Raw genomic sequence first — 24,465 nt, 5'->3', positions numbered from 1 at the left:
ATTTCAATAGCTCCAAGTGCAAATACAGCAAGTCAGTACACAAAGTTTCAAGATACAGCTTTAAGTATAATGAAAACTTGATATACAAAAAAGAAAGGGTAAATAGCAGAAATAAAGCTCAATGTTTAAAAAATTCAAGTAACCTGAAAACCTTTAGACTAAAATAGTCTTTCATCAATTCAGAAATGCCTTAATTTATAGATGAGTAGTACATTGCAGTCAAAAAGGACTTCTCGAAGAAAGAGAATCACCCCAAACTGGTCAGCTCCAGATAAGAGCAGAAATTCCCGGTGCTGGCTATTTCAGAGTTAGCATTCACTCACACTATACAGATTGGTGTGGTTCAACCCATGGCATTTGATCTTTAAGCAAATTCCAAAAGAGTGTTTAAAGTTCAGTACTACTAAGAGTTCTTGAAATGGCCACTATATATTTAAAAGGTTTGAAGACCAATTTCAGCTTCAGGCCTATGGTACAACTTGGGGAAAAGATATACATTAATATTCCTTCCATTACTTAAATCCTTTTTGTAAAGTTAGCAACATGGCCTTTAAAGCTTCCTCAGGGAAACTGTACTTAAACATATAAAAGTTCCCACTAGGAAGATAATTAAAAGTTGTTAATGTTCTTTTTATCACTTAGCAACCAAGACACATGTTTATTTCCACTCCCCAGAAGCAATGTTATAGCTACTAGCTTCAATTCAGGAAATGTGTATCTGCAGGAAGGTTTATGTGAGATGTTTATTCAGTCTTTTTCTCAACCTTCTTCATTCTCTCAGTGTAGGCAGTAAATTGAGAGTCTGTTCCAAAAAGTCTATCCCACCATGTAAATGTCGAAGCATAGTTTCCAATGAAGTTCATGTGGTGGAAATCGTGATGCCGAGAACCAGCATAGAAAGGAATGAGATTTAAAGGGTTGAGAGGAATGTCATAACCACTGAAATAAAAATGATAAAGAATATTAAGAGAGTAAATACACCTTAAACAATCGACATTTTCATTGATAGTAATATGCTGGTTAACCACTCAAATAACATTCCACTTTACCTAAGTCACTTATTTCTGACATGTTTACAAAAGACAAAAACTCACAGCAAACGGTGCATATTCTAGAAACCACTTTAAGAAATTTTTTAAAAACTTGAACAATTAATAGACATTAATATTACACATCAGGGGATGAAAGAGGGGTTATAGTAATGAATCTTTAGACATAGATTTTGACTTTTTTAATTTTCTGTTTTAGAGCACTTTCTCACCATAGTTTGTAACACCCATAATACTACATATTTTTTTTAGGAAAAGTTATATGAAATCAGTACCAAGCATTACAAAGGTTAAACCTGAGGATTACTGTTTTGCAACTTCTTTTAGAGAACCCACCTTTATTTCTAACTACAAGTCTAAAATCTGATATCTACAATTATACCAGTCTGAATCACCCCAATCCTTCCCTCCCTTGAGGAGTCTGAAGGGGGAAGGAAGGAGAAAAGAGCAATGGAAGGAAAGATCGAAGGAGACACCATCTACCACTTTCTGCCTAAGACTAGAAGCATTAATTTTGCTACTTTAGTGACTCAGAAACAATTCCTAGAATTTCATATTCTGCTTTCACAGATGAAAATTCCCCAATAAAAATGCAATAAATATATAATCATTTTTAAATCATGAAAAATTAGGATATTAGGAATTTGAAAAGGCATTTAATAGAAATAATTTACCAAAAAATGCCTTCCAATCAACAGAAAGGAAGCATGTGAAATATGAACATATCATAAGCAGTTTCATCAGTGCTGTGAAGTGGAGTACACAAATGTTTTATTCAGTGAATCCATTCTGTGGATGTTTCAATATTTTTTTCAAGTAAGAGTTAGGTTTAGGTTCATTACAGAAGGACAAAGTAATTGCTGCTCCTGAATTACAGTATTTAACCAAATTTTTAAGAAAACAACAAGAATATTTTCATTTGAACAATGTTTCAGAAAGACTCTACAAGGCATGAAATCCAAAAGCCATTAAAAAAAACCCGATAGATTTTACTACATAAAAATTTAAAACTTCACAACTGAAAAAAATCATCAAGAGTTAAAATTCAAATGACAGATGGAGAGAAAATATTTACAACATAGGTAACAAACAAAGCTTACACATGAACCAATAGGTTATAAAACGTATAGCCTTAACAGAAAAACTGGCAAATGATATAAAATGGTAATTGAAAGAAAAAATTACTGTTGGTCAACAAGCACAAAGATAGGTGGAGTAGAAGGACATGTGCTCACTCCCTCTTGCGAGAGCACTGTAATTACAACCAACTGCTGAACAATCATCGACAGGAAGACACTGGAACTCACCAAAAAGGTACCCGACATCCAAAGACAAAGGAGAAGCCGCAATGAGACGGTAGGAGGGGTGCAATCACAATAAAATCAAAACCCATAACCGCTGGGTGGGTGACTCACAAACTGGAGAACACTTATACCATAGAAGTCCACCCACTGGAGTGAAGGTTCCGAGCCCCACATCAGGCTTCCCAACCTGGGGGTCCAGCGATGGGAGGAGAAAGTCCCAGATTCAGACTTTGAAGGCTAGCAAGATTTGACTGTGGGACTTTGACTGGACTGTGGGAAACAGAGACTCCACTCGTGGAGGACACACACGAAGTAGTGTGTGCATCAGGACCCAGGGGGAAGGAGCACTGACCCCATAGGAGACTGAACTAGCTGTACCTGCTAGTGTTGGAGGGTATCCTGCAGAGGCGGAGGGTGCCTGTGGCTCACTGTGGGGACAAGGACATTGGCAGCAGAGGTTCTGGGAGGCACTCCTTGGTGTGAGCCCTCCCAGAGTCTGCCATTAGCCCCACCAAAGAGCCTCTAGGCTCCAGTGCTGCCTCAGGCCAAACAACCAACAGGCAGGGAACTCGGCCCCACCCATCAGCAGACAAATGGATTCAAGTTTTAGTGAGCTCTGCCCACCAGAGCAACACCCACCTCTACCCACCACCAGTCCCTCCCATCAGGAAGCTTGCACAAGCCTCTTAGATAGCCTCAGCCACCAGAGGGCACAGAGCAGAAGCAAGAAGAACTACTATCCTGCAGCCTGTGGGATGAAAACCACATTCACAGAAAGACAGACAAAATGAAAAGGCAGAGGACTATGTACCAGATGAAGGGAACAAGATAAAACCCCAGAAAAACAACTAAATGAAGTGGAGATAGGCAACCTTCCAGAAAAAGAATTCAGAATAATGATAGTCAAGATGATCCAGGACCTCGGAAAAAGAATGGAGGCAAAGATCAAGAAGAGGCAAGAAATGTTTAACAAAGACCTAGAAGAATAAAAGAACAAACAGAGATGAATAATACAATAACTGAAATGAAAAATACACTAGAAGGAATCAACAGCAGAATAACTGAGGCAGAAGAATGGACAAGTGACCTGGAAGGTAGAATGGTGGAATTCACTGCCATGAAACAGAATAAAGATCAAAAAGAAATGAAGACAGCCTAAGAGACCTCTGGGACAACCTTAAATGCACCAACATTTGAATTATAGGGATCCCAGAAGGAGAAGAGAGAGAGAAACGACCCAAGAAGATATCTGAAGAGATTACAGTCGAAAACTTCCCTAACATGGGAAAGGAAATAGCCACCCAAGTCCAGGAAGCACAGAGAGCCCCGGGCAGGATAAACCCAAGGAGAAACATGCCAAGACACACAGTAATCAAACTGACAAAAATTAAAGAAAAAGAAAAATTATTAAAAGCAACAAGGGAAAAACGACAAATAACATACAAGGGAATCCCCATAAGGTTAACAGCTGATTTCTCTGCAGAAACTCTACAAGCCAGAAGGGAGTGGCATGATATAGTTAAAATGATGAAGGGGAAGAACTTACATCCAAGGTTACTCTACCCGGCAAGGATCTCGTTCAGATTCAACAGAGAAATCAAAAGCTTTACACACAAGCAAAGGCTAAGAGAATTCAGCACCACCAAACCAGCTCTACAGCAAACGCTAAAGGAACTTCTCTAAGTGGGAAACACAAGAGAAGAAAGGGACCTACAAAAACAATGCCCAAACAATTAAGAAAATGGTAATAGGAACATAAATATTGAGAATTACCTTAAATATGAATGGATTAAATGCTCCAACCAAAAGACACAGGCTCACTGAATGGATACAAAAACAAGACACATATATATGCTGTCTACAAGACCTAGGGACACATACAGACTGAAAGTGAGGGGATGGAAAAAGATATTCCATGCAAATGGAAATCATAAGAAAGCTGGAGTAGCAATACTCGTATCAGATAAAGTAGACTTTAAAGTAAAGAATGTTATGAGAGACAAGGAAGGACACTACATAATATCAAGGGATCAATCCAAGAAGAAGAGATAACAATTATAAATATATAAGCATCCCACATAGGAGCACCTCAATACATAAGGCAAATGCTAACAGCTATAAAAGAGGAAGTCGACAGTAACGCAATAATGGTGGGGGACTTTAACAACTCACTTACACCAATGGACAGATCATCCAGACAGAAAATTAGTAAGGAAACAGAAGCTTTAAATGACACAATAGACCAGAGATATTTAATTGATATTTATAGGCCATTCCACTTGAAAAGAGCAGATTACACTTTCTTCAAGTGCACACATAACATTCTCCAGGACAGATCACAACTTGGGTCACAAATCAAGCCTCAGTAAATTTAAGAAAACCAAAATCATATCAAGCATGTTTTCTGACAACAACACTATGAGATTAGAAATCAATTACAAGGGAAAAAAAAGTAAAAAACACAAACACATGGAGGCTAAACAATATGTTACTAAATAACCAAGAGATCACTGAGGAAATCAAAGAGAAAATCAAAAAATACCTAGAAACAAGTGACAATAAAAACATGACGGCCCAAAACCTATGGGATGCAGCAAAATCTGTTCTAAGAGGGAAGTTTATAGCTATACAATCCTACCTCAAGAAACAAGAAAAATCCCAAATAAACAATCTAAACTTACACCTAAAGGAACTAGACAAAGAAGAACAAACAAAACCCAAAGTTAGTAGATGGAAAGAAATCATAAAGATCAGAGCAGAAATAAATGAAATAGAAACAAAGAAAACAATAGCAAAGATCAATAAAAGTAAAAGCTGGTTCTTTGAGAACATAAACAAAATTGATAAACTTTTAGCCAGACTCATCAAGAATAAGAAGGAGAGGACTCAAATCAATAAAATTACAAATGAAAAAGGAGAAGTTACAACAGACACTGCAGAAGTACAAAGCATCACAAGAGACTACTACAAGCAATTCTATGCCAATAAAATGGACAACCTGCAAGAAATGGACAAATTCTTAGAAAGGTAAAACCTTCCAAGAATGAACCAGGAAGAAATAGAAAATATGAACAGACCAATCACAAGTAATGAAATTGAAACTGTGATTAAAAATTTTCCAACAAACAGAAATCCAGGACCAGATGGCTTCACAGGTGAATTCTATCAAACATTTAGAGAAGAGCTAACACCCATCCTTCTCAAACTCTTCCAAAACACTGCAGAGGAAGGAACACTCCCAAATGCACGCTATGAGGCCACCATCACCCTGATACCAAAACCAGACAAAGATACTACAAAAACAGAAAATTACAGAGCAATATCACTGATAATATAGATGCAAAAATCCTCAACAAAATACTAGCAAACAGAATCCAACAACACATTAAAAGGATCATACATAAGGCAAATGTTAACAGCTATAAAAGAAGAAATCAACAGTAATGCAATAATAGTGGGGGACTTTAACAGCTCATTTACACCAATGGACAGATCAAAGGATAAAATCCTCTTATCCTGGGCTAAAAGGATTTATCCCAGGGATGCAAGGATTCTTCAATATACACAAATCAATCAGAGTGATACACCATATTAACAAATTGAAGAATAAATATCATATGAGCATCTCAAGAGATGCAGAAAAAGCTTTTGACAAAATTCAACAACCATTTATGATAAAAACTCTCGAGAAAGTGGGCACAGAGGGAACCTACCTCAACATAGTAAAGGCCATATATGACAGACCCACAGCAAACACCATTCTCAATGGTGAAAAACTGAAAGCATTTCCTCTAAGATCAGGAACAAGACAAGGATGTCCACTCTCACCACTGTTATTCAACATAGCTTTGGAAGTCCTAGCTATGGCAATCAGAGAAGAAAAAGAAATAAAAGGAATACAAATTGCAAAAGAGAAGTAAAACTGTCACTGTTCGCAGATGACATGATACTATACACAGAGAATCCTAAAGATGCCACCAGAAAACTACTAGAGCTAACCAATGAATTTGGTAAAGTAGCAGGATACAAAATTAATGCACATAAATCTCTTACATTCCTATACACTAACAATGAAAGATCAGAAAGAGAAATTAAGCAAACAATCCCATTCACCATTGCACCAAAAAGAATAAAATACCTAGGAATAAACCTACCTAAGGAGGTAAAAGACCTGTACTCAGAAAACTATAAGACACTGATGAAAGAAATCAAAGATGACACAAACAGATGGAGAGATATACCATGTTCTTGGATGGGAAGAATCAATACTGTGAAAATGACTATACTACCCAAAGCAATCTACAGATTCAGTGCAATCCCTATCAAATTAACAATGGCATTTTTTATAGAACTAGAACAAAAAATCTTAAAATTTGTATGGAGACACAAAAGACCCCAAATTGCCAAAGCATCCTAAAGGGTGAAAACAGAGCTGGGGGAATCAGACTCCCTGACTTCAGTCCATACTACAAAGCTATAGGATTCAAGACAATACGGTACTGGCATAAAAACAGAGATATAGATCAATGGAACAGGATAGAAAGCCCAGAGATAAACCCACACACATATGGTCAACTAATCTATGACAAAGGAGGCAAAGATATACAATGGAGAAAAGACAGTCTCTTCAATAAGTGGTGCTGGGAAAACTGGACAGCTACATGTAAAAGAATGAAATTAGAATGCTCCCCAACAATAATACACAAAAATAAACTCAATATGGATTAAAGACCTAATGTTAAGACAGGACACTATAAAACTCTTAGAGGAAAACATAGGAAGAACACTCTCTGACATAAATCACAGCAAAATCTTTTTTGATCCACCTCCTAGAGTAATGGAAATAAAAACAAAAATAAACAAATGGGGCCTAATGAAACTTAAAAGCTTTTGCACAGGAAAGGAAACTATAAGCAAGACGAAAGGACAACCCTCAGAATGGGAGAAAATATTTGCAAACAAATCAACGGACAAAGGATTAATCTCCAAAATATATAAACAGTTCATGCAGCTCAATATTAAAAAAAACAAACAACCCAATCCAAAAATGGGCAGAAGACCTAAACAGACATTTCTCCAAAGAAGACATACAGATGGCCAAGAAGCACATGAAAAGCTGCTCAACATCACTAATTATTAGAGAAATGCAAATCAAAACTACAAAACTACCTCACACCAGTTAGAATGGGCACCATCAGAAAATCTACAAACAACAAATGCTGGAGAGGGTGTGGAGAAAAGGGAACCCTCTTGCACTGTTGGTGGGAATGTAAACTGATATAGCCACTATGGAGAACAGTATGGAGTTCCTTAAGAAACTAAAAATAGAATTACCATATGACCCAGCAATCCCACTACTGGGCATATACCCAGAGAAAACCATAATTCAAAAAGACACATGCACCCCAATGTTCAGTGCAGCACTGTTTACAATAGCCAGGTCATGGAAACAACCTAAATGTCCATCGACAGATGAATAGATAAAGAAGATGTGGTACATATATACAATGGAATACTACTCAGCCATAAGAAGGAATGAAATTGGGTCCTTTGCAGAGACGTGGATGGACTTCGAGACTGTCATACAGAGTGAAGTAAGTCAGAAAGAGAAAAACAAACATTGTATATTAACGCATATATGAGGAATGTAGAAAAATGGTACAGATGAACCAGGTTTGCAAGGCAGAAATAGAGACGCAGATGTAGAGGACAAACGTAGACACCAAGCAGGCGGGGTGGGGTGGTGGTGGTGGGATGAATCAGGAGATTGGAAAAAAAAAAAAGAACCCAGCACAAAGACAGCCATGCAGCCTCACCAGCCCCTGGGGAATGCAGTATATAACCCTGAAGGCTCTCTGCCCTCCTACTGACCAAGATTAACAAGGCTGTAATGTCCAGTTTGCAAAGGGTGTTGGGTGCAGGGAAAGCATTCTTACAGGTTCCTGTTGGGCGTGTAGAGAGGGGCCCTTTTGGAGGGCAGTTCTGCAGCACTTATCAAAATTTTACTTCATTTTCTCAAATGATACATGAATATACTCTCACCATAAAAATGACAACAGCCATAGATAGGAACGTAAAAAAACCCCAAAAATTATTATTTGAACTTTTATCCAATGATTATGTTGTCCTGTTTATTAAAAATAGTAACATTAACAAGGTTAACTTCTCCTATTACTCTACTTAGGAAAAAAGATAACCTATGACAATGATTACGGTGCATGAAATGGGTGAAGGTGTCAAAAGGTATGAACTTCCAGTTATAAGATGAATAAGTCTTGGACATGTAATGTACAGCATGGAGGCTGAAATCAACAATCCTGTGAATCTGAAAGTTGCTAAGAGAGTAGATCTTAAGAGTTCTCGAATTTGTAACTGTGTAGAGATGAACAGTGTGGTGAGCATTTTGCAATATATACATATATCAAACCATTATGTTGCACACCTAAAACACAACGTTATATGTCAGTTACATTTCAATTAAAAAAAAACAGAAATAAAGATAATCTATGACCATGAAAAAAGGATATTTTATGATACTTTTACCTGAATAGAAACGATAGCTTACCTATGGACATCAACAGTTTCTAACAAACGAATGGTTACCCAGGCCCAAAGAAGAATAACATGATCACATAAAAGCATGATTCCAATGAAAAATCCAGTTCCAAGAATTAAGGTTTCCAGAGGATGTGCATATTCAGCTTCCATTCCAAATGGAGCCTAAAATAAGTAAGAATTGTGATGGTTAATTTTATGTGTCAACTTATCTAGGCCATGGTGCCCAGCTGCTTGGTCAAACACCAGTCTAGATGCTGGTGTGAAGGTCTTTTTTAGATGTGATTAGCAGTTAAGTCAGTAGACCATGAGTAAAGAAGAGGACCCTCCATAACCCAGGTGAGCTTCATCCAATCAGATGAAGGCCTTAAAAGCATAGACTGAGGCTTCCCAAGAAAGAAGGAATTCTCAAGACTACAATACAGAAACCCTGCCTGGTTTCCAGCCTGCTACCCTAAGAAATTGAGATCCAGGCCTGCAACATCAACTCTCACCTGCGTTTCCAACCTGTGAGCTGCCCTACAGATTTCAGATTCACCAGCCCCCACAAGGGCATGAACCAGTTCCTTAAAATAAATCTGTGTGTGTGTGTGTGTGTGTGTATCTCCTATTGATTTTGTTTCTTTGGAGAACCCTAATATATATATATTCTAATTTATTTATGTATATCGTTTTATAAAATTATATCTCTTCTATATGTTATGATAGTACAGTCATCCCTAGGTATCCCAGGGGGATTGGTTCCAGGACCCCCGTGGATACCAAACTCCAAGGATGCTCAAGTCCCTTATATAAAATGGTGCAGTATTTGCATATAACCTATGCACATCCTCCCATATACTTTAAATCATCTATAGATTATTTATAATACCTAATACAATGTAAATGCTGTGTAATTGTTGTAAATACAATTTAAATGTTATGTAAATAGTTGTCCACTAGAGGCAAATTCAAGTTTGGCCTTTGGAACTTTCTGGAATTTTTTTCCCAAATATTTTCAATCCTCGGTTGGTTGAATTCATGAATTCAGAACCCATGGATACTGAGGATCAACTATGTATCTAGCCATACATATATAAACATTAACAGTAATTCTCAATAAAAATGTTTTTTTGTTCTTACCAAACATTAAAAGGTCTAGGGATGTCCTTAAAACAATCTATTTTAATAACTGTCTTTGATGGTTTGAGATAAAGGCATTAAACAATTGACTTGAATTCTAATTTTGGTTTATGCACCTGAATTTGTTCTGCCAAGAAAGGGATGTTTGGTTTATCATATCATGTAATTAGGATCAATGCAGAACATACCAAAATAACAAATTTGACAAAGCTAACTTCAAAGCAGTTCTGATAAAAATCACTGTTTTGTGGGAAGGAGTTAGCAATGATGTGGAAATGTGTTAAAACTAACTTGGAAATTGTTTTAGGAATTTAACGATTCAAGGTTTGTTGTTTTGGGGTCCCACTTAAATGACCTTAACAGCACTAGAGGCCTCTATCAAACTGCCAGGTACCCAACTGTGTGAGGATAGTGCTCTGGACCCAAAGACAAAAATGAACGATTTCACATAACATTTTTCTTTCAGGTCTCAATTTACCATGAAATTAAGATATTAAAGAAAATCTGTAGAACTCCCTTTGTGTTTAGGTGTGTGTGTATTATATTCTTAACAATCATGCCAAAGGAAAAAGAAATAAAAACATCACTGACATTTTTTTTTAAAGTCCAGGAGATTTTTTTTTTAATGACATTTTTGCCTCTAATAGAAGAAAATGTATTAAATACAGTTCTAACATACCTGAAACTCATGATGAATTTTATGAATATGCTTATATATTCTTTTGTGGTGTAAGAGCCTATGCAGGAAATAGTGCCAGGTATCCTCAATCACTGCACAGCCCAAGCATCTTGCCAAAAGCATGTACCTTTAAGATGAAAATACTGTAATGAGGATTAAATAACTTTTACTTAAACAATTTAGACTTTTACCTGGGATCACTGCTGGAGACACTGCATAAAACCAAATACCAGCTTGACCTAACTGGTTTTATTGATCAACAAATTCTCAAAACAATACATATAGATGCAAGCTAGCTATATGATACCACCTGAAGAAGGGTTAAAGAAGCTGACCACCATACCAATTCTAATTCGCTTAAAAAACAGTCACAGGTATAAAATCAGAGTTAAGAAACAAAACTCAAAAGTTCTAGGAAAAGAGTAACATTGATAAGGGACTTGAATTAAGATTAATAATAGTAAAATCATCGTTTTTTTCCTGACAAAGAGAAGCACATAAGTGCAATGGGCAAAATATATTTTATGAACACATACACAGAAATTCTTTTATATGTTGAATATACAGTAATAGGAAAAGCACATATCTATATACTGTACATCTGTATTCAGGTTAAGTCAGAACAGAGAGTTGAATACAAATATTATTTGAACACAAATATTTATGCTCAGATAATATATATTTGTGTCTGTATGGACACAATTTTTATAAACTTCACAAACTACTCTCTCATTTTTTTCTTTCATTTTAGACTTAAAATGCAATATATTTTTTCTTGGCATAAGCATGTGTATCTGTATACAATCATATAAAGGATGCTATGGAAACTTCTGATGCAAGAAACTCACTTTCCAATAAAAATATTACACTAAAATATAGACACATATAAAAATGGGAACATTTTAAGTTTCTGTTACAGTTTACTTTTCTATATTTTATTTATTTCCAAAGTTTAGAAGAAACAAACATTGACCAAATGAAGAAAGAAAATAACATTAAGGATATTTTAATTGAATGATAAACCATGACTGAGTATAAAAAGCAAATCTTCATCTACATACCATCTTGGCATTGTTTCCCAATCATAAGGAATATTGAAATACTCTGTAAAATAATAGGTTCCACAAATCAAAGGAAGCTGGATACAAAAGTGATTAAAGAGAAGTACTTTAAAACATTTCCATTGATTTTCCCACGTTTCTGGTTTATCCTATGGAGAAAAAAATCAAAATATTTAGTATTAGCCTCTGCTATCAGGAGTTTCATCTGAAAACTAGAAATAAATTCCTAGCTTTTTCTCTAATGTTTATATGGGGACTTAAGTTTATGTTATTTAATTAATCCTATGTTATGTGAATTCTATATTATAATTGCTGTGTTACAGTAACTAAGGTCCAGGAACCACAACACACTCACACACACACACACACACACACACGCACCCACTTCTAAAACCTTGACAACTATCGATATTATCACTACCTTAAATAGGTGAAGAAATTGTCAATAGACAAACCCAGGCATAATGGTCCCGATGATCTCTACAAACCAAAGAAGCACTACAGAATGAATAACTCTTGTCTTTGCTGCCCACAGATCATTTACTTCTTTTATCAGGAATGCCAGAGAGGAAGAAATGTGTTACGCTAAGATCACAGTTGGGTTCTCCCAATTGCCGAGGCAGCTGCACACATAGCTCTGGAAGCCTTGTGACACAGGTAAATCAACACTGCCAGCCATTCAGCGGTTTTCATTCCCAGAAATAAGTGCATTTTTGTTCTTATACATTGACAGAATTAGAAACTCTCTGAGCTGGAAGAACTTAGAAAACAAATGTGTTCAGTGGTTCCCAAAGAACGGAGAGCTGCTGCCCACAGGTGAAGTTCACAGATTAAAGTCAAAATGAGGAAGTGAGATTAATGTAGTGAAACGTTCACAAAAACTCATCAGGATTGACTTGCGTAGCAAGCCATATATGAAAGTCTAAAATGTATTCAATTTAAAGGGGTGCAATTAGTTAAAAAGTGCTTTTGGTTTTACAAAAAGATGGTGATAATAAATAGTTATTGCTTTGTTTTAAATGTCCTTACCTAAAAATTCAGAAACCTACCAATGCAAGTGTTTTAACTGAACCATAATATCCCAAGGATGAAACCACTGACCTCAGAAGAGGCCCGGAGGTCAACCTCCCTGCCCAGGATCACACAGGCAGTTATTAGCAGAACTTGGACTAACTAAAATCTAGGGTTCCAGTGTTGTTCTTGAAATTCTTTGGGAGAGTTACCTTCCCTGACAAAAAAGAAACAGCATTCAACTGGTAATCAGTCTGGAGAGCTGGCTCTAACCTCAGGGGCTCTGTGAAGCTCACCTCTCAGTCTGCTCAACAATAAAATGAGGGAATTAGGCGAGATAACTTATAATTGTCTATTTCTACTCTGAGCATGATCTGACCCCGCTCCTCCAAACTTCCAGTCTGTGATTGGGGACAAAATCAATGGAAGATTCTGGCTTGGGCCGACAAAGGCACTCTTTTTCTCATAGAACTATGTTTAACTGACTTGTGATATCCTGGCTAGACTCTAATACTGATGTAGCTGCAGAAATTAACCCAAAAATGAATCAACTGTAACTAAAAAATCACATGCTTTACTGTTTACCAGGCCCACAGACTTCAGAAAGAATGTTTTTAGTGTATAAATCCTTGAGGAAAATTCCTAGAGAATTATCAAGATGTAAGACTTAAAAAAATCTTGCAAGGTCTACTTCATTACTCTCTCATTCCTGTGAATATTCTCCCCACTAGCAAGCATGTGCATTAGCTGTCTATTCTGTTTCAAAGCAGAGTCTTCAGTGTTAGCTCCACCAGCAGCTTTTTCCTGTACCCTCACTGTTTCAGGGTATCTGCCTTTAAAATGTGTAAACCTGTGTACACTGACTTTTTGGCTTGTTTTTAAACCCCCTTATATTGTGAAAACTTGCACTGATTATCTTCACAACTAATTTTAGTATCCAAAAATCTCAAAGCAGGGACCTTAATGGTTGTGAAACTCAAGGAAGACATGCTAAGTACAGACTTGAAGGCTTTCGATCTCTGTTTATCAGTAACTAGCTGTAAACTAGATTACTTCTTGTCCTTTCTTTTGCCACATTTTATTCTAAAGTCTTCATAAAACCTTGAATGAAACAGGTCTTTCTCCCTCCGAATAAGTTACCACCTCTGACCAGTGAGTCAACTGTAGAGGGCAAAAGACAGACAGGGATACTTTGGCCTGGACAGCCATACAACAAATCAGCCCCATAAATAAACCAATGGGTGACCCATGGCAGCCAGAATTCCAAACATGCATGAGAACTTTGACATCCAAACTCAATTCTGCCTTTCAAAGCAGGCCTTTTTATAAGAAGTATTCTGGAAATGTTGTGCCCTTTATTTACGGTAACAGGATACTCTCCTTTAGGCCACAGCCCTTTTAATTCCTTCTCCCTTTACCCTTTGTTCTTCCCTCCTTTGGCTGGGAGTCCACAGGCAGCTGACCCTCTGCACTATCCCCAGAGAGAATCAATGTTAGTACTTGCTTAAAGTGAGACTCACTGGGAGAGGCTACAAAAAGAAGAGACTGGTCGGAGAGGATGTGTGCATTGACCGCCACCCGACATGGACTCAATGAGTACAAACCAGTCTCCTTAGGTGAACACTCCCAAGATGCTTGCTTTCCACCAAGACTGTGTGCCCTTGAGTTTGAGTTTGGCATGACTTTTTGAAAAAAGTTAACAGTAAGCATTAGAAACTATCGTGGGTTTACCACTTATCATTTCTTTCTCTAACAAGCTGGTGCAGATTCCTTCCTGGGAACTGTGTCAAACTCATTAGTCTACACATTACTGGAGTTCACTATTTTCCCTATGTTTATAACTGAGAAAAGGCACTGCGTATATCTCAACACTTTGTCATGCATAGCAAGCTCTCAAGAAACAGTTAGTACACTGAAGCGATACCTAGAAGCTAGGAGCATCATCATTTTTGGGGGAATGACACGAATGCTGCAGAATTACCATGATATATTTAGGGTAAAAACAAAACCTTAACAGTCTTGATCAAAGTCTTATCATATTAACATACATTTAAGAGTTGAGACATCAAGGGCTGGAGTGAACTACAAAATAATACTCATGAATCCCCATAGCCTTCCCTTCCAGCTAATTTAAAATTTATGCGTGATAAAACCTCTCCATAAAGTGGGTACAGAAGGAACATATCTCAACATAATAAAGGCCACAGATGATAAGCCCACAGCTAACAACATACTCAATGGTGAAAAGCTGAAAACATTTCCTCTAAGATAGGAACAAGACAAGGATGACCACTTTTGCCACTTTTATTCAACATAGTATTGGAAGTCCTAGCCACAGCAATCAGACAAGAAAAAGAAATAAAAGGAATCTAAATTGGAAAGGAAGAAGTAAAACTGCTACTGTTTGCAGATGACATGATACTATACTATACATAGAAAATCCTAAAGATGCCACCAGAAAACTACTGGAGCTCATCAATGAATTTGGTAAAGTTGCTGGATACAAAATTAATACACAGAACAGAAAACTGTAAGACACTGATCAAAGACACTGAAAACGACACAAATAGATGTAAAGATATACCATGTTCACAGATTGGAAGAATCAATATTGCTAAAATGACCACACTACCCAAGGCAATCTACAGATTCAATGCAATCCCTATCAAAACACCAGTGGTGGGCTTCCCTGGTGGCGCAGTGGTTGAGAGTCCGCCTGCCGATGCAGGAGACATGGGTTCGTGCCCCGGTCCGGGAGGAGCCCACATGCCACGGAAAGGCTGGGCCTGTGAGCCATAGCCACTGAGCCTGTGTGTCCGGAGCCTGTGCTCCGCAACGGGAGAGGCCACAACAGTGAGAGGCCCGCATACTGCAAAAAACCCCCCAAAAACCAAAGAAACAAAAAACACCAGTGGCATTTTTCACAGAAGTAGGACAAATAATTTAAAAATTTGTATGGAACCACCATAAACCTCCTAGAAGAAAACATAGGCAGAATACTCTGACATAAATTGTAACAATATTTTTTTGGATCTGCCTCCTAAAGCAAAGGAAACAAAAGCAAAAATAAACAAATGGGACCTCATTAAACTTAAAAGCTTTTCTGGATAGCAAAGGAAAGCTTTGACAAAACAGACAATCTGCTGAATGGGAGAAAATATTTGCAAATGATACAACTGATTAGGGGTTAATATCCAAAATATACAAACAGCTCATACAATTCAACATCAAAAAAAAAACTGATTAAAAAATGGGCATAAGACCTGAACAGACATTTTTCCAAAGAAGACATACAGATGGCCAAAAGGCACATGAAAAGATGCTCAACACCACTAATCATCAAGGAAATGTAAATTAAAACCACAATTAGATTTCATTTCACACCTGTCAGAATGGCTATAATCAAAAAGACTACAAATAACAAATGCTGGCGAGGTTGTGAAGAAAAGGGAAACTTAGTACACAGTTGGTGCAAATCTAAATTGGTACAGCCACTGTGGAAAACAGTATGGAGGTTCCTCAAAAAACTAAAAACAGAACTACCATATGATCCAGCAATTCCACTCCTGGGTATATATATCTGAAAAAAATAAAAACACTAATTTGAAAACACCCATAACGTTCATAGCAGCATTCTTTACAATGGTCAAGATATGGAAGCAATCTAAGTGTCCATTAACAGATGAATGGATGAATAAGATGTGGCATATACACACAATGGAATACTACTCAGCCATAGAAAAGAATGAAATTTTTCCATATGCAACAACATGGATGGACCTGGAAGGTATTATGCAAAGTGAAATAAGTCAGAGAAAGACAAATATGTATATTATCACTTACATGTGGGAAAAAAAAACCCAAAATAAATGAACAAATATAACAAAACAGACTCACAGATATAGAGAACAAATTAGTGGCTACCAGCAGGGAGAGGAAAGGGGGAAGGAGTGAGAGGTAGGCGATTAAGAAGTACAAGCTACTATGTAAAAAATAGATAAGTAACAAGGATATATTGTATAGCATAGGGAATACAGTCAATATTTTATAATAACTTTAAATGGAGTATAATGTATAAAAATTTTGAATCACAATGTTGTACATCTCAAACTAATAAACTGTATATCAACTATATCTCAGTAAAAAAAAATTTTTAATTAAAACTTATAAACCCAAATTAGATAAACATCACATCTACTTAAGGCACAATTTAACAAATTATTCTTGAAACCTTAACAGTAAATGCTCTAGGGTTGTGCTATCCAATATGGTAGCAACTAGAAATGTGGCTATTGAACATTTTAAATACAGTTAGTCTTAACTGAGACGGGCTGAAATTAGTGTAAAATATACACTGGATTTCAAAGACTTATTATAAGAATAAGAATATAACATATCCCATTAAAACTTTTAAATTTTGATTACTTACTGAAATGCAACAGTTGAGATTTATTGGATTAAATAAAATATATTGCTAACATTATTTTCCCTATTTCTTTTTACATTTTAATGTATTCTACTAGAAAATTACACATGTGGCGTCATTGTATGTCTATTGGACAGCCCTGATCTAGTCTATTTTGAGTTATATTTACCTTAAAAATATTCAACAAGACTAATGACAATACTCCATTGCAAGTCCATCATACTCACCTTTTGAATTTTGTACTTTTTCATATAAGGTATAAATTGAAACAAGAATCCAGGTAAACAGAATAAGAAATAAAGGACCTCATGAACTATGAGGGATCCCCATGTTGCAATCTGGAACTTTGTATAATTATTCAACATATAGTTCCAAGCATTTTTAAATGGTTCCTGCAGAGGATTCTCAGGTAAAAGTGAATCTACATATTCCACAGCCAAGGATGCTGAACTAAAGATGCTGCTACTTTCATTTGTTGCCATTTTTCAAATCTCTGCAGACAGCCTTATAATTCTGCAAAAATAAGTAAATAAATAAGTAAATATATAAATAAGCAAGCTAAACAATGAAATTCTAAGAAAACAGTTTTTAAAATGCTTCTGATTAATTTTTAAATTACTAGAGGAGTGCCAATCGCTCAGGTACTAAACATGATTAAAAACCCCAGTCTACAGGATGTCATCACCACCTCCATTTGTGCTGTATGATTTAAAAGTCACCTGTTAACTTTCAAGAGCAGGATCTAAAGAACAATAGTGGATAAGAAATTTCAAGCCATCTTTAGAGACTTTTCAGCGTGGTCTCCAGGAAAAACTTGTAATTTCAATGAGCAATAGTTGGGTCACTTAAAACTAAAAGAATCTATAAAGAAAAAGTCTGCCAAACATGACTTCATAAAAATTAAATACTGATAATGGGGAATAAAAAGACAATCATAAATAAAGTCAAAGATCAAATGACAAACTGGGAAAAATATTTCCAAAAATTATGACAAAGGGCTACAATGAGTGCTTTAGAAAAAGCCTAAAAACCCAACAGAAAAATGACAAAGACCATTCACGGAAGGTTCACAGAAAAATAAATACAAACGCTTACTAAGCAAATAAGCAGTTCAATTTGACTCAAATAGGAAGTGCATCCTAAAACAAAATCTTTAAGTTTCATAATGCCCAATACCCAGTAACAATTTGGGGAAACAGGCACCATTGTACATTGTTGATGGGAGGATTAGTCTATAAAATTCACAGTATTTATTACAACTCAAAATGAATACACCTTTTGACCCAGCAATTTTCTCACTCAAGTGTACCAAGATGAGCACACTAAGACTGAAAGAAGCACTGCTCATAATAGCAAAAAGAAAGAGAAAAAAGTAAAACAAAATGTTAAGTCCATCAACAAGAAATGAATTAAATAAATTCTATCAGGTCCTTCCAAAGACACACAGCCACATAAAAGGAGGAAGATCTACATGTTCTACATAGAAAGGTGTCTAAGATACAGTGTTGTGAAACAGCAAGTTGTAGAATGTATAGCAAGAACCCCACTTACGTTTTTGTGAAAAGGTTATATACTTTATGCACTTTCGTGCATATGTACATATGACAGACACACACACAAACATAGAAAATGTACAGAAAATGCATATGTATATATGGTTGGGGGGGTTATGAAGAGGAGAAAGATTTTACTTTCCATTTTATACCTTCTTACAATTTTAATTTTTTTCATGAGCATGTTTTACTTATTTAATAAATAAGTTTAATAGGTCACCAAATCAAAAAACAGAGAAACTTATGAAGAATGTCACTTTCCTAAAAATGTTTACTGATGTCCGTAATTTATGAATTATGATGGGCCACTCTAAAAACAAATATGTTAAGCCTCGGAAACTCTTAATAGTATTTAAAATGCCCCCTTCCCCCATAGACCTCTTATCATAGAGGATCCCGGGAAGCTTAGCCAGCTTCCTCAGGACTCTGAATTCACTTTGCATTCCTATTCCTCTGTTCTACTCATTCTCAAGTGACTTACAGCACGGGGACTATTGTGCCACAGCCTGTGCTCACTCACCCTCTCCTCTAAGACTGTCTGGTCTTGTGTTCTTATCCTACCTCATCAAGAACTTGTCCATCACTTACTCTTTCTCATCTTTCCCTCTTCACTGAGTTCATCCGGTCAAGTTGAAAAACATACTCAAGGGCTTCCCTGGTGGCGCAGTGGTTGAGAGTCCGCCTGCCGATGCGGGGGACACAGGTTCGTGCCCCGGTCCGTGAAGATCCCACATGCCACGGAGCGGCTGGGCCCGTGAGCCGTGGCCGCTGAGCCTGCGCGTCTGGAGCCTGTGCTCCGCAACGGGAGAGGCCACAGCAGTGAGAGGCCCGCGTACCGAAAAAAAAAAAAAACAAACAAAAAAACCCCAACATACTCAAGTCTTCCTTTCTTGAGAAAAGTTTTCCTAACCTCTATCACCTCTTCCGCAAGCCACTGTTCCCTTTCTCTTTTTCTTTGGACCAACCAACTTCTGTCTCAAGGGAGAGATCAACATACAGCCTCTGACTGGTTAATTCTCACACACACAACTCACTCAACTACAGCTGACCCTTCAATAACACAGGTTTGAACTGTGCAGGTCCCCTTAGACTCAGATTTTTTAAAATAAATATATTGGAAAAATTGGGGGAGATTTGCAACAATTTGAAAAAATTCACAGATAAACCACATAGCCTAGAAATATCAAAAAAAATAAAAGTTAGGTATGTCATGAATGCATAAAATATATGTAAATACTATTCTTACACAGGCATAAAGTGAGTGATATTTAATATAAAATTAATGTGTTACTGAAAACCAGCCTATTATCAGTGAAGTAGTTTTTAAAAAAAGTAACAATGTTTCCAATACTGTATTATGAATATGACTAATACTATGCTATAAAACTTTATGATTCATTTATTAGTGTATAGGCTGAGCTACTGTAAAGCAATAGTATCGACTACACGAGGTGACCACAAAGCAATCATATTGCTGCTTCTTCATTATCAATGCATGAATCCTTATACATGTAAATAAATATGAATTTCTTTTTCACATTATCTTTTCATTTTTGATGTCTGGTGTTAGTAATATTCATAACATCCACAGTGTTTTGTATCATATAAGACAATGTTGATGTAGGTACTGACAGACCATTCATCTTGTAAAAAGACATAAACTTACGGTATCAATAAATACAGCACAGTACTGTAAATGTATTTTCTCTTCCTAATTTTTTAACGTTTTCTTTTCTCAGCTGTTTATGTTATTGGTAAGGCTTTGGTCAACAGTAGGCTATCAGTAGTACAGTTCTCGAGGAGCCAAAAGTTATGTGTGGATTTTCAACAGCCCAGGGGTTTGGCGCCCCAATCCCCATGTTGTTCAAGGGCCCACTGTACTTGCAGTCTAGGTGCCCATCCACACCAAAATGTCTTCAATATTCTAAACTACAAAATAAAAGTTGTTCCAATCCTCATTTTTCATGAGGTCGTTACCAAATCTGATGATGCTAAACCAACACCAGTTACCAGCTGTGTGACCTTGAGCAAGTTAAGTCACTTCTCTAAGCCTCAGTTTTATTATCTGCAGAATGTAAAGAATAACAGTAGTAACTAGATGATGGGAATCTTTTCATGATGTACATGTATATCAAATCACCACAACATACACTTGAAATACCTTACAATTTTATTTGTCAACTGTACCTCAAAAAAGCTGAAAAAATAGGGAATAACAATATAGTTCTTCTCATGAGTCCAAGAAATAATGCACGTGAAGTACTTAACATAGGACCTGACATGGTAGCTACAAGAAGCTAACAATTATTAAGGACCTTCTATAGGCCACTAACTGTTCTAAGAGTGTTACACGCTCTCTCTATATTAAAGACTTTAATCCTTACCACACCTTCAAGGTAGGCACTTTTATTATCCCCATTTTACAAATGAAAAACTGAGGTTTAGAAAGATTAAGTAACTTTCCCAAATTACAAAAATGTTACGTGGGGGAGCCTGTGCTCACATTCATTATGCTATATTGTGATCCGAAATAATAAAGCACATAAATATTATAGTAAGAGGAGAATAATTCCCAGAGTTTACCCAAGCCCCTTGAAAGAGTATTCCATATAGACTGCCTTCATTTTCACATTTCCCATCCATTCTCCAGCAATTACAATATGTTTCCTATTCTAATCAATGCACTGAATTTACTCTTACTAAGTAAAATCACTAAGTCTCCTAGCTCCCAGATCCAACAAACATTTTTTTGAGTTTATTTTATCTGGCCAGTCTGGAAGATTCGATACTTCTCACTTTGAAATGCTCGCCTTTCTTGGTTCTTGGGATTCATATGTATTCACTCGGATTTAATGTGTGGTACGATGTGTAGCCACTGTGCTCCCTGCTGCCCTCACCCCTGACTTCAAAACATAAAATCTAGTGAGGAATACAAAGAAGTAACCAAACTGTCACAAAATCTGTGACAAGAACAATAAAGGGTTGGAAATATAGAACAGAGAGGCCCAGGGAAAGAGGCATCCTAGAGAAAGAGGCATCTAAACTCAAGCCTGGAGCATGGAGGGGAGGTGACTAGATTAAAAGAGAGTAAAGTCGGGTGGGATGGGGTTGGGGGGGATAGTTTTGAACAGAGGAAACATCAGTTCCAAAGACTCAACCAGGAGATGAGAAAGGATACAGTACTATCTAATTTAGTTAAGTCTGTGGTACAGCTTTTGAGAAAGGAAGGCTCAAGAATTGAGGCTGAATAGTTTCCCAGAGATGCTTTCTTTACTCCTTCCAACTATTCTAGATTACCTGGAGTGAGCTAATCTGTTCCTGTTGCAATATGCTGATATCCACAATCTCTCTCTCTAGGCCTCTCTCCTAAACCCCAGGTTGTGACTATCCAAAAATCTACTGGCCATCTCCAATCTAGACAGTTCAGAGGCACGTCAAAGTCAACGTGTCCAACGTGTTCCGCCACTGCCTCTCGCAACCCTACCCACACACTCCCTACCTCCTGTACCACGCAGTGAACTGGTGCCACCACCTACTTAGCCATCTGGGACAGAATGTTCCAGATCTCTATCTCTGCCGCCCAGGTTAAGTCTTCACACGCTTACCCAATTTAGAGATAACTGCTTTAATTAACATTCAGGAGTTTACTCTCCAGACTCAAGGGAGGGAGATGGACACACTGTCGACAACTGAAGCAAAAAATAAGAATTAAAGAGGAAAGGGGAAGGGAAATAAAGAGTGGATTTTCTTTTCCTTTTTTCATCCTTGCACAACTGGATTGACTGGAGGCCTGCTACAGGCTCAGACAAAAGAAATGTAGTCACCTGTGGATTCCCTTAGAAACCTTCAAGTTTAGCTGTCGGAGTGCCGCCAGCAGTGCCCGCCCTTCGCTGTGCCCGGATCGCGCCTCCAAGCGTGCCTTTCTTAAACCCTCCCTCCAGAACACGGATGCTGGCATCCATCTAAACAGCAAACAGGGTTCACCACCCCTTCTCCAGACCCTTAGAGTTCCAGGGAGCGCCTCCCCACAGATAAAGACCTAGGCTCTCCTCCTCTCTCACCTTCTCGCCCCCACCCTCGGTATTCCTACAAGAAGGCCTCTGACCGCCCTCCGCTTGGGCGTTTCTGCCCACGAAACAGCGTCCCTTGCCGGCACGTCCTCTGCCCAACTCTCATTCATCCTTCAGTACCCTCCTCGGACGCTCTTCCCAACCGCACGCCCCGCCGCGCACACAAACAGATCTTGCCCCCTCCTTTTGTACAACTCTGGTCACACTGGCACGCTGGGCTGTGACCACTGTCCCGGACGGCTGAGGGCCGTGCCCGGTTCCGACACTGAGGGATTTCACCCTTTTCCACCCGTACCCGCCGCCACGCCCTCCATCCCGGCCTCCACCCGCGGGCAGAGGCCGTACCCTCTTCCAACCCGGCCGCTCACCTGCACACCGCTGTACCTGCTACCGTCTCCTCCCGAGCTTCGCTAGGCTCAGCCGCTCGGGCGGTTCCTCCCGCCGTTATTGGCTTGCGAGGGCCCCCGCCCCGCCTTCCGGGCGCTGTGATTGGTCTGAGCAGCTGCCGGCATCGTGTGACTCGCGCGAATGGAGCACTGGAGCCGCGGCCATTGGCTGAGCGTATGGAGTGAGGATCGTGAGAGCTGGGCGTCAGACCAGTAGCGGCGCTGCGGAGCCTGGGGGCGGGAGCGCACAGCCAGGTAGGTGGGGCGGAGGTGAGACAGTGAGGGGTCGCGTATCAACCTCGGCCCCACTCCCAGGAGGCTGTGCGGTCGTGGGAGGCAGCGATTCTGCGGGCTGTGAAAGTGTTTTCGCCGCGCTGGGTTCACAGGTCGCTGCTTTCGCTGGTGCACCCCGAGTTTAGACCACCTCTTTCTACTCCCCAGCCCCAGCGCCCCTTGATAACTCCCACGTTTACGTGGGAGATGGGGAACTTCAAATGCAGCGCCATTCCTGTTTCCGGACGGGAAGCCGAGGGTCCGGGAGGTTTAGGAGAGACTGGACGCGGCAGTTGGCTCGGCCCGCGGGGAGACCGCCGCCGCGGACCCGCACTGGGCTCACACTTGCAGCCCGGCTTGGCCGCCTTCCGCCCCTGCGGGGGTGCAGGAGTGTGCACGGATGGGGGTCATACACGAATTTAAGCTTTCGCTTAAGAGAGCCTTTTAAAACTTCCGCAAGGGCAACACGCGGTCTAGTTGAAGGCTCTTTCTATGCAGGACTTTTTACAAACGGGATAATGTCGCTTCTCATGTCTGTGATCGGACTGGCTCTCCTGCCTGAAATAAGGGGTCAGGTACCATCTGCTTTAGGAGGCCCCTTCTTGAGGGATGTGTCTCTTGTTAGGTCCAGTGACCTCTACCCATTCATCCAACTGTCCCATGTGTTTGACACCCACGTTCTTTGTGAAGTATCATGACAGAAAAATCACATCAAATGAAAAGAAACGGGATCTGTCCCTTGGGTGTTCAGAGCCCTGTCTTTAGGAGGTCTATGGTGCCCTGGGGTGGATGCTGTGCTGCACCACCTAGGTCCCCCCTTCAGGACTAAAGCAGGTCTTCAGCTACTGAATGTTGGCAAAAAGAGCCACTTTCCCATGGCACAAGTCCCTTTCCAGGGGGCAGCCTAAATCCAGTGACTGGTTGATGCAGGAGTGCCTCCTAGCCCCTCAGTCCAATTTAGGATTCCTTTGATTGG

General features: G+C 38.7%; 1 protein-coding gene across 1 annotated transcript; it reads right to left on the bottom strand.

Moving 5' to 3' along the window:
- MSMO1 (methylsterol monooxygenase 1) lies at nt 1-23,292 on the bottom strand. Its single transcript, XM_060093582.1, has 6 exons — nt 23,199-23,292; nt 17,435-17,720; nt 11,771-11,919; nt 10,710-10,836; nt 8,919-9,073; nt 1-939 (listed from the first exon to the last, which is right to left on the bottom strand). The coding sequence occupies exons 2-6, from the start codon at nt 17,687-17,689 to the stop codon at nt 744-746; spliced, it is 882 nt and encodes a 293-aa protein (XP_059949565.1). The 5' UTR covers nt 17,690-17,720; nt 23,199-23,292; the 3' UTR covers nt 1-743.
- Nucleotides 23,293-24,465: the final 1,173 nt, after the last annotated feature.

Source organism: Mesoplodon densirostris, chromosome 1 (assembly GCF_025265405.1).
Source record: "Mesoplodon densirostris isolate mMesDen1 chromosome 1, mMesDen1 primary haplotype, whole genome shotgun sequence".
Classification (NCBI taxonomy): Eukaryota; Metazoa; Chordata; class Mammalia; order Artiodactyla; family Ziphiidae; genus Mesoplodon; species Mesoplodon densirostris.
This window is presented reverse-complemented; position numbering and strand designations above follow the sequence as displayed.